Source organism: Schistocerca gregaria, chromosome 2 (assembly GCF_023897955.1).
Source record: "Schistocerca gregaria isolate iqSchGreg1 chromosome 2, iqSchGreg1.2, whole genome shotgun sequence".
Classification (NCBI taxonomy): domain Eukaryota; kingdom Metazoa; phylum Arthropoda; class Insecta; order Orthoptera; family Acrididae; genus Schistocerca; species Schistocerca gregaria.
This window is the reverse complement of record NC_064921.1, coordinates 729719799-729734301: the sequence shown is the minus strand read 5'-3', so window position 1 is coordinate 729734301 and position 14503 is coordinate 729719799. Positions and strand designations below refer to the sequence as shown.

Here is a 14503-nt window from a genome sequence, read left to right as displayed (position 1 = left end):
TTTTGCATATGGTGAAACATTTGACTCATACAACCTCAAACCTTTCACAATGTAGAGGCAACACTAACACACCCATATTTGTCATGTTCCACAATGGAATAATTCATCTTTCCAGCTTTTGCAGTTATACGATCCCTAGGTGCTCCACATGCCCAGGAATTTTTGCACCTAACCACAAATGATTGCTTCCCATCTGCAATTCACTAAAAGGCCACTGCACTGGTGTGCCCTCTCAGTAGCCTTTTTGTTAGTGATACTACAAAGCAGCAATGTTACAGTGTGATTAAAAGTTGTTGTGGTAGCTCTGAATAATAAATAAATAAATAGCAATAAAATGATGGGGGACATTTACTGGAAGCTTACGTATAAGCATGATAAAATGTTGTAGAACTTAGTCCTTCAGTTAATTATAAATTTATTTTTGCCTTTACACTTGCAAAAGCCAGGAAAAAAAAAATATATTATTTCTTTAGTTTACAAACTTCCACAGAGAGATGATAACAAAAAACAAGGGTGCAAAAAATTGGTCATTATGATTTATTGATAGGAACTTTTTCTATATAAAGTACGAAGCAGATGTTATGCAGGAAACATTCCTTGCTGACGCTTTCTCTGGGCCCCTGCTCGGCGATTGTGATTTGCATATGACGACTTATGTGCACTCTTGTTCTGTCGATTTACAACTACTGTTTTGTCTTGCCCTTGTCCTTTTGGTCGTCCTGTAATACAACACAAACAATATTAGAAATGAATACTTATTTCAATGTTGTTTTTGGATTTGTAACAATGGCAGCATAATCTTGTACAAACATGTACAAAGTTGAAGTAAATGTGGAGTACTGGACTATGAGTGATGAACACCATGATCTGATATTTGTACCCGATTTTAACAGTTTTCATTTTAGTGATTGGACTGAAAATTCTATTCTGTGGAAAGAAAAATTGTTAGTTTAAAGTAAAGAAATCTAACATTGTAAGCTAACACAAAAGTGTCATTTATTGCCTTCAGTGTTTATTGCTTAATTCACTTTAAATAAGCAGCATCTACCAATCAACTTGCAAAACTGTATCACCATATTGCACACTGTATACTGATATGGAATGAGACCACCACTTACTACCCTCCTTTGATTGGAGAAGATGGTCTCAGTTTCATCATATAGCAAATAACCATGTAAGAATTTCTTTGAGACCGTAATACGATTATGTAAAAATCTCAACAGTTAGTGGACAGTAATCATCAGGTTGGGGTACTGAAGGAGCCTGAATAAAGTATCTGAGATGTGACTTGCACTCCATTTGTTAAAAAACCAAATGAGCGGTAACTGAAATTTATTTTCAGTGTTCTTCAATACTAGATAGAAACAACAAATTAATTTTTAAATTGAAGATTACTGCAAACCCATTATGCCAAAAATAGTTAAAGGAAAACCTTTGCGACAGAAAGCATCATCGAAAACTTAAAGCTATTGGATTACTAAGATGAGTCCGGTATAGTAGCCACTGTGATACTTTAATCAAGGAAAATAGCTCCAAAACTCTGAAAACACCAGTTCTTGGCATGGGTATGACCCTCATTGCTATGTATAAAGTACAACACATTTAACTTATGAAAAACGCGTGGGTAATACAGTCTCCACTATAGAAGGTGTCTGTCTGATGATGAGCCAAAGTGTGCAATAGTACTGCTTGTTTTTCACATCACTGTCATTTGGAAATCACGTACAAAAATCTTTGTAGCGCTTTGTAAAATCATAAACAAGATGCTGAAATTAAAATCTCAGGGTTCTTCATCTGTGTACTCTATTAGCCCATTTTACTTCTCAGAGATTTTATGTGCTGTGCAGCAGAATTCTAAGTACAAAGGCTACAGGGAGTGAGTGCATGGTTAACCTTTACAATACTGCTATCCTTGATTATTGGACCAACTATGTCTGGATTGATTTGGTGAAGTAGATGGAATTTAGGAGATGTGACATTACTATTTTGTGTTAAAATTTATCATTTATTTTTGCTAAAACAACAGCTACTTCAAAATTGGTTGCATAGCATTTTACAGTGAGCATTTAAAGAAACTGTGTCGTGAGAAAATGTAAATTTCACATGAAGGTTTTCACGGCATTTTTTTTCTTTTTTTTAAAATTAATTTTGTAAAGACCTAACTAAACAACAATCACTAAAATAACTTCATTCAACTTTTAACGATCAACAATCTTTACAATTGGTTTGCAGAATTTTGTCATGCTTGTGCATCCAACAGTGATGAAGCTTATGGAGATCAACCAAAACTGTCTGTTGTTCCAAAAAACACCAGTGCTGTATGTTAGGGATAACCTATCACTTCAGAGATTTGACATTCCATCCATCTTGTGACATTCACCTGCTTTATTTCTTTATTGATAATCCTCGGTGTCGACGTACTGCATTGTAATACTGGCTGAAAAATGGGGTGTGGAAGTTCAACACTGACTACTGTAAATGATGTAGCCGACAAATGCACATTTGTGTTTCACAGTTCTTTACTTTCACCGTTCACAATCCCCCAATATTACACAGCTAATATGGCCATTTCACTACGGGTTAACCTTTAATATGCCTTATTAATAGTTAGCAGGCAACACCAGCATAGTGCTACAATAGTTTACTTTTGAATATCTAGAGCAGTGAAACCCTTAACACACAGTTCTTGCAGAATAATACGGTACATATTGAACAAACACGGTCATTGTTTTAACACACGGACTATCTGTCTTGCACTTATTTCACGGTTAAGTTGATGCATTGCCGTTGTTCTAACTGACACAGGATTCTCGTCTGAAACTCGGCTGTTGACTGACTGACTCGGGACCAAAAATCGGGCCTTTATATACCCTCACAATAATAGGTACTGAAACTATACAGTGTTCGACATTTAAGTTCTAGAAATTACAATTAAAACAACTCATTCCATTAACTGAATATATAGAAAAATTCCTTCTTTTTAACAGTTTCTTCTACCACAAACATGCAGATTACATTCATGTCTGTTAATGGTAATTAGTTAATATGAGAAAATGAATTTAAGGAGGCAGATGGTAAAACAAGAGGAAGTAACAAGATCCAAGCTTGCTTTGTCACGATCTCTCTAACCAACATAGAATACTCATGACATTGAGCAACCACTGTGTTCTTTCAGTAAGTGAGTGTTTTCTTTTAGGCTCTATTTTGTGCAGGAAGTTTCTGTTTCTTTCGTACGTGTCATGAGGGTGAAAGTGGATACAGCATATCTTCGGGGCAGAGGTTACGGGTCCCTGGATTCCTGTGCTTTGAGTCACCTGCACGTTGATGCAGATGTTCCTGGAAAACACTGTCCCACCTCAGAGATTTGCTGTGGACCACAGAACCTCACCGAGCATCACTATGGTCATGATGTCAGTTGTCAAGGAAAACGCAGAAAGGATGTACAGAGCACAAATGATTGTATTGTGAACTTAGTTCAAGTCACATGCTGTGGTAAAATATAAAATGGACTGTATATAGGGAAGATGAAGTACACACTCAATAAAGAAGCAGCGTGTGGCTTTATTATGTCGTAATTGGCGTTTGAGATTTCCAGCTCATAGGGACTTGTGTCTTTGAGAAAGGAGTCAGCAGCTTCAAGATATAACAACACAGTCAGGCAGATAACATAGATAATTAACTATGATCACAAAAACCTAAACAATGGCAAATGCATTTCATTCCATTCACCTTTCAAAGAGGATGCCAAGACAAGTCTGTGCCACTGAATAAGAAGATTCAACTGAGCAAAATAAATAAGTTTGATTTAAAATGAGAATAAAGTATTAAAAAAAAATTCATTGGAAAATGTCATCACCCTTAGTAACATCTCTGATTTGTGGCAGTGTATAAACTTTATTTGCGCTGCAAATAAATAAATTCTACAAAAAGTAAATTAGTTGAGAGGACGTTGTTAAATCTTTTAACTGTGACTCCATTAAAGGAGCAAATAAAAGTCCATGAGTGGAAAGAATTGTGCACGTAGTGTCAACACATCTGCAGCTGCATTGGCAGTGCTTCTAATTCCACAGTCAGGCGCTGTTGCAGACAATTTATCGCCAGCAATGCGGTTCAACTCATCTCTGTTGTCATAATAGTCTTGAGTAACTAAAGTTTTCTTTTAATGATGTAAATAAAATAGAAAGAAACTTCCACATGGGAAAAATATATTAAAAACAAAGATTCCAAAACTTACCAAGCGGGAAAGCGCCGGTAGACAGGCACAATAAAATAACACACACACACACACACACACACACACAAAATTACGAGCTTTCGCAACCGGGGTTTGCTTCGTCAGGAAAGATGGAAGGAGAAGGAAAGATGAAAGGATGTGGGTTTTAAGGGAGATGGTAAGCAGCCACTCCAATCCCAGGAGCGGAAAGACTTACCTTAGGGGGAAAAAAGGATAGTTATATACTCGCGCACACACACACACACACACACACACACACACACACACACACACACACATATCCATCCATACATGTGCAGACACAAGCAGACATATTTAAAGGCAAAGAGTTTGGGCAGAGATGTCAGTCAAGGCGGAAGTGCAGAGGCAAAGATGATGCTGAATGACAGGTGAGGTATGAGTGGCGGCAACTTGAAATTGGCGGAGATTGAGGCCTGGTGGATACCGAGAAGAGAGGATATATTGAAGGGCAAGTTCCCATCTCCGGAGTTCAGATAGGTTGGTGTTGGTGGGAAGTATCCAGATAACTCTGACGGTGTAACACTGTGCCAAGATGTGCTGGCCGTGCACCAAGGCATGTTTAGCCACAGGGTGATCCTCATTACTAACAAACACTGGCTGCCTGTGTCCATTCATGCGAATGGACAGTTTGTTGCTGGTCATTCCCACATAGAAAGCGTCACAGTGTAGGCAGGTCAGTTGGTAAATCACGTGGGTGCTTTCACACGTGGCTCTGCCTTTGATCGTGTACACCTTCTGGGTTACAGGACTGGAGTAGGTGGTGGTGGGAGGGTGCATAGGACAGGTTTTACACCGCGGGCGGTTACAAGGGTAGGAGCCAGAGGGTAGGGAAGGTGGTTTGGGGATTTCATAGGGACGAACCAAGAGGTTACGAAGGTTAGGTGGACGGCAGAAAGACACTCTTGATGGAGTGGGGAGGATTTCATGAAGGATGGATCTCATTTCGGGGCAGGATTTTAGGAAGTCGTATCCCTGCTGGAGAGCCACATTCAGAGTCTGATCCAGTCCCGGGAAGTATCCTGTCACAAGTGGGGCACTTTTGGGGTCCTTCTGTGAGAGGTTCTGGGTTTGAGGGGGTGAGGAAGTGGCTCTGGTTATTTGCTTCTGTACCAGGTCGGGAGGGTAGTTGCGGGATGCGAAAGCTGTTTTCAGGTTGTTGGTGTAATGGTTCAGGGATTCAGGACTGGAGCAGATTTGTTTGCCACGAAGGCCTAGGCTGTAGGGAAGGGACCGTTTGATATGGAATGGGTGGCAGCTGTCATAAAGGAGGTACTGTTGCTTGTTGGTGGGTTTGATGTGGACGGATGTGTGAAGCTGGCCATTGGACAGATGGAGGTCAACGTCCAGGAAAGTGGCATGGGATTTGGAGTAGGACCAGGTGAATCTGAGGAACCAAAGGAGTTGAGGTTGGAGAGGAAATTCTGGAGCTCTTCTTCACTGTGAGTGCAGATCATGAAGATGTCATCAATAAATCTGTACCAAACTTTGGGTTGGCAGGCTTGGGTAACCAAGAAGGCTTCCTCTAAGCGACCCATAAATAGGTTGGCATACGAGGGGGCCATCCTGGTACCCATGGCTGTTCCCTTTAATTGTTGGTATGTCTGGCCTTCAAAAGTGAAGAAGTTGTGGGTCACGATGAAGCTGGCTAAGGTGATGAGGAAAGAGGTTTTAGGTAGGGTGGCAGGTGATCGGCGAGAAAGGAAGTGCTCCATTGCAGCGAGGCCCTGGATGTGCAGGATATGTGTGTATAGGGAAGTGGCATCAATGGTTACAAGGCTGGTTTCCGGGGGTAACAGACTGGGTAAGGATTCCAGGCGTTCGAGAAAGCGGTTGGTGTCTTTGATGAAGGATGGGAGACTGCATGTAATGGGTTGAAGGTGTTGATCTACGTAGGCAGAGATACGTTCTGTGGGGGCTTGGTAACCAGCTACAATGGGGCGGCCGAGATGTTTGGGTTTGTGAATTTTAGGAACAAAACAAAGGCTGCATGAAGTTGTTGAAATGGATCAGAACGAGTTCCTGGATTTTGATGCTATGCAGAAGAAAAGGTTGAAAAGTACCAGAAATGACAGTAAATGAAGTACACTGGTTTAAGGTGAAAAGGCTTCAAAATTGCAAAAGTGATGTTAATCGTATCTTTTTCACACATTTCCATGATCAAAAATTCAAAAGTTTGCCAGTTTCTCCGAAAATCCCAAAATTCCAATACAGTCTTCCAGTCAGAACCGAAATACCAGGAAGAGAAAATAGAAGACCACACGGATCTTTGCCACACAAGCATTATGAAGAAACAGTATCACAAATTTTGTAAAAGTTTTCAAGAAGAAGAAGCTGGAGATTCCGACTGCGGTGGAAATGGTTGTAATGAAATTAGTGGGAAAGTGAATGTTCAGTGGTGACATTGGCACAAAAATCCGCTAATATTCTTTTATCTCCACTGGAATTGATCTGTTTTGAGTATAGAAACTAACTTTTTATACTATATTTTCTCAGTATAATGCATATCTCCAATGTGTAAGACCTTTATTTATACTGATTCACATAGAATCATAATGACATACTTCCTAGGCAATATATTACGCAATAAATAACAGTGTACCACTAAGGACTATCTTTAAAGATGTTATCATTTGACAGCTTTTTAAGTGTATTCTTTAGTGGTGTAGAGGTTTTCAATACGGTTTGTATTACATCACTGAGACACTAGATTGGCAAGTTAAAATATGTTCTTCCATCTCTCCTGTAAAATCACTGAACTGGAGTTATGTTACTCTAATCGTCACACAATGAAATCATCTTACAGAAAAGATGAGCTGCAATTTATGGCTGTTAGCTGATGATACTGTGGTGCACAGGAAAGTGTTGTCACTGAGTGACTGTAGGGGTATACAAGATGACTCGGATATAATTTCTAGTTGATGTCACCTAGCTCTAAATGTAGTAAAATTTAAGTTATACAGATAAGTAAAAAAATAAATAAATAAATAAAATAAAAAAAATCCTGTAACATTCAAATACAGCATCAGCAGGGTGCTGCTTGGAATATTTACATTAATTAAGTATCTAGGCATAACAATGCACAAAGATACAAAATGTAACGAGCACATCAGGCTGTTAGCAGGAAGGCGAATATTTTATTTTTTATTTTATTGGGGGAATCTTGGGAAAGTGTAGCTTGTCAATAAAGGAGGTGGCATACTAGATGCTAGTGCGAACCATTCTTTAGTACTATTTGAGTGTTTGGGATCCCCACCAGATTGGATTACGGGAAGACATTGAAGCAATTTAGAGGCCAGATTTGTTACTATTAGGTTCAATCAGCATGCAGTTATTACGAAGTTGCTTCATAAGCTCAAACAGCAATCAGTGGAGGGAAGATGACTTTCTTTTTGCGAGGCACTATTGTGGAAGTTTAGAGAACTGGCATTTGATACCCACTGCGGAGCAATTCTATTACTGCCACTGTACATTTCAAGTAAGAAGTATCTCTAGTAGTAGTAGTAGTAAGTGGTAACCTCTGCGATGCACCATATGGTGGCTTGCAGAGTATGTATGTAGCTGTAAATGCAGCGCTTCAGTTTAACTATTTCAAAGTGAAAAGTTTTTTTTATACATTTTTGTTAAAATGTAAGTGACTAGAAGGTGGCTGTTTGACCAAAATTGGTTGTTCATATATAAATACACATTGTAGCAGCTTGGGTGGTTTCTTGAGGTCATTCCAGTTGTCAGTGGTAAATATGGTCTCCAAATGACTATCATAAAACCACACTAATGTATGAACTGATTCATTTAAATATGATTCATACTGTATTAGTGAGCCCACAAAAGACTCATAATATTTGAATTAATAATACCACAAAGAATAAAATATCCTGAAGGAGTGTTAAAGTCAAAGGTATTTTTCAAACGTACCAACTACATCTCTGGACTGAGGCATTGCTCCACTGTGATGACGACGACCCCTGTTTTGTAATTTCATTTGACGTCTGTGTTCAGCTTGTGCTCGAAGTTCTTCAGGATTTGGAACGAACTGATCAGAGGGAACTGCTGCTGTATCATCTTCACTTCCGGTTTCTTCTTCACTTGATTTCACATCTTCATTCGTCCGCAGAACACGGGGAATGACCAGAGGACGTCTAAAGTAGTGAATATTTTAATTATGCAGAAATAAGGAATATGCATAACATGATAATTTCATTTGTAATAGAAGATCTAATTTACACTACAACTCACACAAAAAAACATTATTATTAAAACGGTTGTCACAAAAATAAAGAAGGTGTAATGAATGACACGAGGAAAAACATGAAAAACTGAACAGAATGGGGGAATGGCACCATAAACGATGAAAAGGTGGATAGGGGAGGGAGGGATGGAGGGAGAGTGAGTGAGTGAGGGAGAGATGAAGCAATGATCAATACTTTACAAATAACTAAACAGCACAAAAGTTGCATTTTTCTATATGAGTCAATATTTACTTTAGCCTAGGCTAATATTTTCTTAATATTCTGCAATCTCACTCTGCTTTTTCTTATGAGTATTGGTTATTAAATAGCCTCTATTTTTATACTTAATTTGTCTCTCTTTTCTTTGGAAATGTTATCCTCAACATTTTAACTACTTTCTTCCTTTATTCTGTTCATTAGTTTGTTAATTTAAAAGCAAAGAAAATCTTTAAAAACTTATGTCACAACAATTTCTACTTCCTAGCCTTTTACTCGGCTGATTGTTCATACTTCATTCAAACAAGATGTTTCAGAAATGTCTTTCTTAATCTTACACTAACATTTCAAGATGATGATCAATTGTGATGTTCATTTATTCATAGGTTTGTCGTCTTTTGTCCACAAAAGATGATATTATTACAGATTTGTCCTTATTCCTGTAACCCAAATTCAGGCTACTCATATCAAACAGCCCCTCTTCCCCTTTCCATGCCTCATCTTTCATATTTTTTCTCTTCCTGCATCATGTCCAGTCACCCTTTCCAACACAAGAAGCATCCGATTATCAGGGTTCGAATTGTCTGGTTTGCAGATTAACCACACGTACTGTGGTGACTTTTGAAAAAATAAAAAAATTAAACATGAAGTATTCTGTAATAATTAGAGTTAAGATTTTAGTTTTTTGGTTGTGAAGGTGTTGATGACAAAAACATCTGTGAGTAGTTAAACTTTGATGCCTATGAAGTGGTCTTTGAGCAGCTAAGTGACAAGGATATAGTGAATGTAGTGCATTCAGTAAAGGAAGAGATCAAAGATAAACTGATTGATAAATCTGTTATCTCACACATTGTTGCACTAAAATATGTTGATATGTTATTAGAATATCATTTCATTGTGTTGCTGTCATGACTCTCCGGAAAATGAGAACTGTTGCAGGGGAAAGTAGAACAAGTTCTGAAAAGTGAAATGAAAGCAAGTAATATGAAATACAACATGTTTTAAGTGTGATTTTGTAAGTAAGTTGTCAGTTTCTAGCGATGATGTGTAAGTAATGCACTGGGATTTCAAATGCAACTTTTAGCATGTTTTGAAAATACAGTTAAATGCAGTTTCTGGTAAAAACATATGTGTTTTGCATTATTCATGCAGTTTTGGGTCAACATTAGCCCAGATAATTAGTAGCTTGTACTCCCATATAGTCCAATTTCTCCCACTTCCTGTCTTTGATGGCTGAATTGTCTTCCTAAATCTTAAATTACCAAGATATTCTTCCTTATTAGGTATATACGTATATATCTTTGTGAAACTGCTTCTATAATTTCGGAGACAGAATTAATTAATGGTAAAAAACATTATTGTTTCTTGTTTGGATTTGGGAAGAGACCCGATTTCAAACTCGCATCACTCTTAAGACTACCCTCATGCTTCTTCAAAGGTCACTTGATGCCCCAGGCTCTAAAGGCCTCTCTTAAAACAGAACTGTATAAACTCTCACATTCAGTGGGTCACTCTGCTCATACCTGTACACAAACCCAGTGGCACCTTAAGACTGTGTGGTGACTTCGAAATGATGCAAAACAAAAGCACAAACTCATCCTCTACTGATAACAGATGGGACTCTTGCAAAATTAATGCCATATGGCCTCTACTGTTAATAATTGGTTACTTTTGTAACCTTTTTGGGTGCCGCCATATTGCAGTGTTTTATGGGACAATTACCAAATGGCATTCCAAACTATGCCACTTACCTTAGTGATTTCATGTTTTGCACAAGTGTTCTTTTGAGTAACCGCCCTTGACATATTTTGGGTTCAAACCTGCAGCAAATGGACTTGCACCAATGAAGAATTATGTCACAGTCATTACACATAAGAAAATGATGTCTAACACTGCACCTGATGCTCACTCTGGTCTTTTGGCTACTTACAGGGCCACTGCAAGTGAAGAACACTACTTTGCAGACTGACTTTATGATTGTCAATCACCGCACTCTCCTGGACATACTCCAACACTATTGGAGTACATCACCTGAGACTACTTGTTTTTGAGTGGTCACGGTGGTATGGGCCCATGAGTTTCAACAGCACACAACTTGTATCTGGTTTCTCCTTTTCTGATGGACCCTATGCTCCTGTGGTAACTCGTGCAACTTCTATGGTACGTTGTCTGGCCCCAGCCTTCTGCAGTGATGCCAATGGATACTAGTATGCTGCCTTTCCCAGTGGTGTCTCTTCCAGGGCATGTACCACCTATATTGTTCTCCCCCACAGCTGTTGCTGGGAGGGAGGGATATGTAATGGTGCCACTCAATGCAATTATGGAAATCAAGTAGCTGGGACAATATTACAGTTGGCTGCTGTGGCACCACTACCCAGAGACAATGAGTCATGATGAGTGCCCTATGACAAGACCATGCCAGAATCCCCCATATAAGCTGGTCCTGGATTGGGCTGAGTCAAGTGTGATGCAATCTGTGGAATGTGTGGTGAGTGTGCAGCAGGTTTGGCTTAGGTGCTAATAACATGGACTTAATCACAGGCAGAACTTTGATACAGCAAGGACTGGATTTCGCTTAGGAATATGGACTTAAGTTGGCTTGCACTGTTTCTGAGGAGCATCCTGTGTCTATCTCTTGTTGTAAATACACCAGGGCAAGGTCCTGCTACCTGAGGCGTTGCTTGCCTTTAAGAAATGTTTACTATGATAGCTTTGTAAAAATGAGACATTCTTAGATAGTTACATCTGTATTCTGGCTAAGGTAGGGCGACAATAGGGAATGTGGTGATACGGCAAATAAAATGAGCTAACTAACTACTACATGACATTGTTGTTGTTGTTGTGGTCTTCAGTCCTGAGACTGGTGAGTAAATTTTAGAGTGATCTTAGCAAACTATTACAGTTCTGTTATTGAACATGAATCCTCGAGGTATTGCTTCTTTTTGCAGACAAAAGAAAGCAAGGCACTTCTACACATACCTCTCATCATCCCCAACTTCAGGTACCGAGATTTCACGATCATCGCAGGTGTCATCATATTCGTCGTCATAACAATTAAACTGACTCTCATCTTCTTCCACAAGTCCCAGTTTTGCGTATGTGCTCTGGTACTGCTTTATCAGTGTTTTATCATCAAGCAACTCTTTCACATCTTTGTACTTTGGCTTCCTAAAAGAAAAAAGAACTAAATGTAATTCAGTACATGCAACAGAAAATGCTAAATTGAATAGGTTTCTAGATAGAGAACAACAATTTAAAAATCTGTCTAAAAGGAATAAAAGATCAGAAATGAGAAATGGCTATCCTTGAACCTATATATCAGGCCTGGCCTTGTGAGAGCAACCACACCAAGTCAACACTCCAGCTCCTCCACCACTGTGTCATTTGAAGAACGTGTTTGACGGACAAGTTTAAATGCTGGAGGAAGGCACGGAACAGTGAAAGATGTCTGTCCAATGTAAGGGGCCTACTTCTTGGAGGTTAACACTGCAGTTCACTTTGAACTGTACCAAAAGGATTTATTTTCAATTTCTTGCCTTCTGCCAATACAATAAATTTATCTTTAAAATAATTAAATTACACCATGATACTATGGTGAGCAGAACTATAAATTTGATTTGTTAGACAAAACACTAACCTTGAGGCATACTGTTCATAGCATCATACATGTTTGTATTCTACAGTGTTCTATATCTGAAACAACAGTTTGTGATACACAGCCAAAAACATGGGACAACAACAACATCATTACAGATGGAGTACAAGTCCCAATCAATGAAGGAAATTGGCCATGCCCTTTCAAAGGAACCACCCCAGCACATGCCTTAAGCGATTTACGGCAATTACAGCAAACCTAAATCAGGAAGTCTGGATGTGGCTTTAAACCATTTTCCTCTTAAATGTGAGTCCATGAGTTTCTTGGTCAGAGAGAGAGAGAGAGAGAGAGAGAGAGAGAGAGAGAGAGAGAGAGAGAGAGAACCAAACACTACAACAGCTTTAACAGATCTTTTATGTAGTTCAGAATACTACTTGTGATGTAATATACAAAAGCAATATAAGCAATCTGTTAAGGATGATGAAGAGATTTGCCATCTTTTCCATTTCTGGCAATGTTACAATCTTGGCAAAACACAAATGCATCATACCGTCTTTGTAGCTGATGTTGCAGTGGCAGAGGAGTGTGTGTTTTTCTAGCACATAAGAGTATGGTTGTACATTCAGCACTCTGCATGGCCTTCAAAGATTCATAAATGTGCAGTAACTCCTAGTCCACACCAAACGGTGTCACTTTCCACTTTTGGAAACAAATGCACAGACAATTAAGTATATAGTACAGAATGTAATGTCATGTCACAACTCATTTCGTAAGTAAAATGATGGGAATGTGACAAAGTGGGAAAATATATTTGTCAGGCCGAGACAACATCAAAAGTTTAAGTTAACATGATCTATGTAAAGTATATGATACTGGAGAGTCCAGTTTGATGTGCAAAAATCTACTAACAAACAGCAGCAGCAGGGGAACTCACAGACATAAAATGATTTAACTTTTACAAACTTTCAGAGCCAGTCACTCTTTCTTCTGGCAGAAGAGTTTGGTGGACAGAGGAAGTGGGAGATATGTGGAGATGATCGTGGGGATTCAGATTAATGGGGTAAAATGCAGTATTCAAAACTGGGACGAAGACCAGACAAATTGCAGAATTGAAGTATGTGTTCTAAGGACAATTTACTTAACTCTGCCCTGAACCAAACATTGCATTCCCACATAGAAGTCTTTATAAAAGCTACATAAGAGTTGCTCTGTAACATGACTGCTTTCACAGGTGGCCATGTGTCTTGCAGTGTTCCCCTTTACTATAATGAAACGGATAGATTGCTAGTCAGTATGTACAGGAGACGTTGAGTTGCACACAAGCACAATGAAAAGACTGCTATACAATCAAGCTTTTGGCCAAATGGCCTTCATCTGAAATAGAGCGGCAGTAGTAACAATGCCTGATCATGTGATTGCATAGGCTTTCCCAGCGTAATAAGTCTTGAAAGTCTCTTCGGGTTTGCTGCCGGATCCTAAAATCAACTTGACTCGATATTTCGGCTATCCAACTGTTCACCATCTTCAGGAAAATGCTGTTTATGCTGATGAGTCCCACTGAGAACTGACACCAGGTTGCAAATCGACGTCCTATATAGGCCACCCTTCAGTACACAACACATGTGCCGCCCATCACAGTTTCTACCTTCCAAAACAGGGAGGTGGCACCGCCCTTAGTGAAACACTGCTGGCAATGATATATCGCAATCAAGGCCGCACCAAAGAACGTTCAGTTTTGATGCGAGATAATACCGGATTCCACGTTTTGCTAAGAGGAAACCCATTGTCTCTGTTGATTAAATTATCAGTAAACCTAATTTCAGTGCCTCTTTATACACACTGTTCCAAAAACCGGAAATGTTGGCAGCCACAACAGTTTCCACAAATTTCATTTTGTGTCCCTCATTTAGGCAGTGCTCTGCTACCACCGATTTTTCCGGCTGTTGTAGCCTCGTATGTCGGCGATGTTCCACACATCTGTCTTGCACTGTGCGAATAGAACGGCCAACGTAAGCTTTCCCACATTGACATGGAATTTTGTACACCCCGAGTTTCCTAAGCCCCAAGTCATCCTTCACAGAGCCGAGCAGAGCCCTAATCTTAGAAGGTGGACGGAAAACACTCTTAATGTTAAAATTCCTTAAAATTCGTCCAATCTTAAACGATAAGCCTCCAGCATAAGGAAGAAAGGCCACAGATCTATGTTCCTCT

The 14503-nt window shown here is 39.2% G+C and overlaps 1 protein-coding gene across 3 annotated transcripts in view; it reads right to left on the bottom strand.

Annotated features, from left to right (window-relative positions):
- Positions 1-395: 395 nt before the first annotated feature.
- Positions 396-14503, bottom strand: part of LOC126334866 (activating signal cointegrator 1 complex subunit 2) — a 121855-nt gene continuing 107747 nt past the window's right edge. For all 3 annotated transcript variants that reach the window (XM_049997550.1, XM_049997552.1, XM_049997551.1), the window contains exons 13-15: positions 11677-11865; positions 8168-8391; positions 396-719 (exon numbers count right to left, since the gene is read on the bottom strand). In XM_049997550.1, the coding sequence (XP_049853507.1) occupies positions 580-719; positions 8168-8391; positions 11677-11865 (553 nt within the window). In that variant the 3' untranslated portion in view covers positions 396-579. The remainder of the gene's footprint in view (positions 720-8167; positions 8392-11676; positions 11866-14503) is intronic.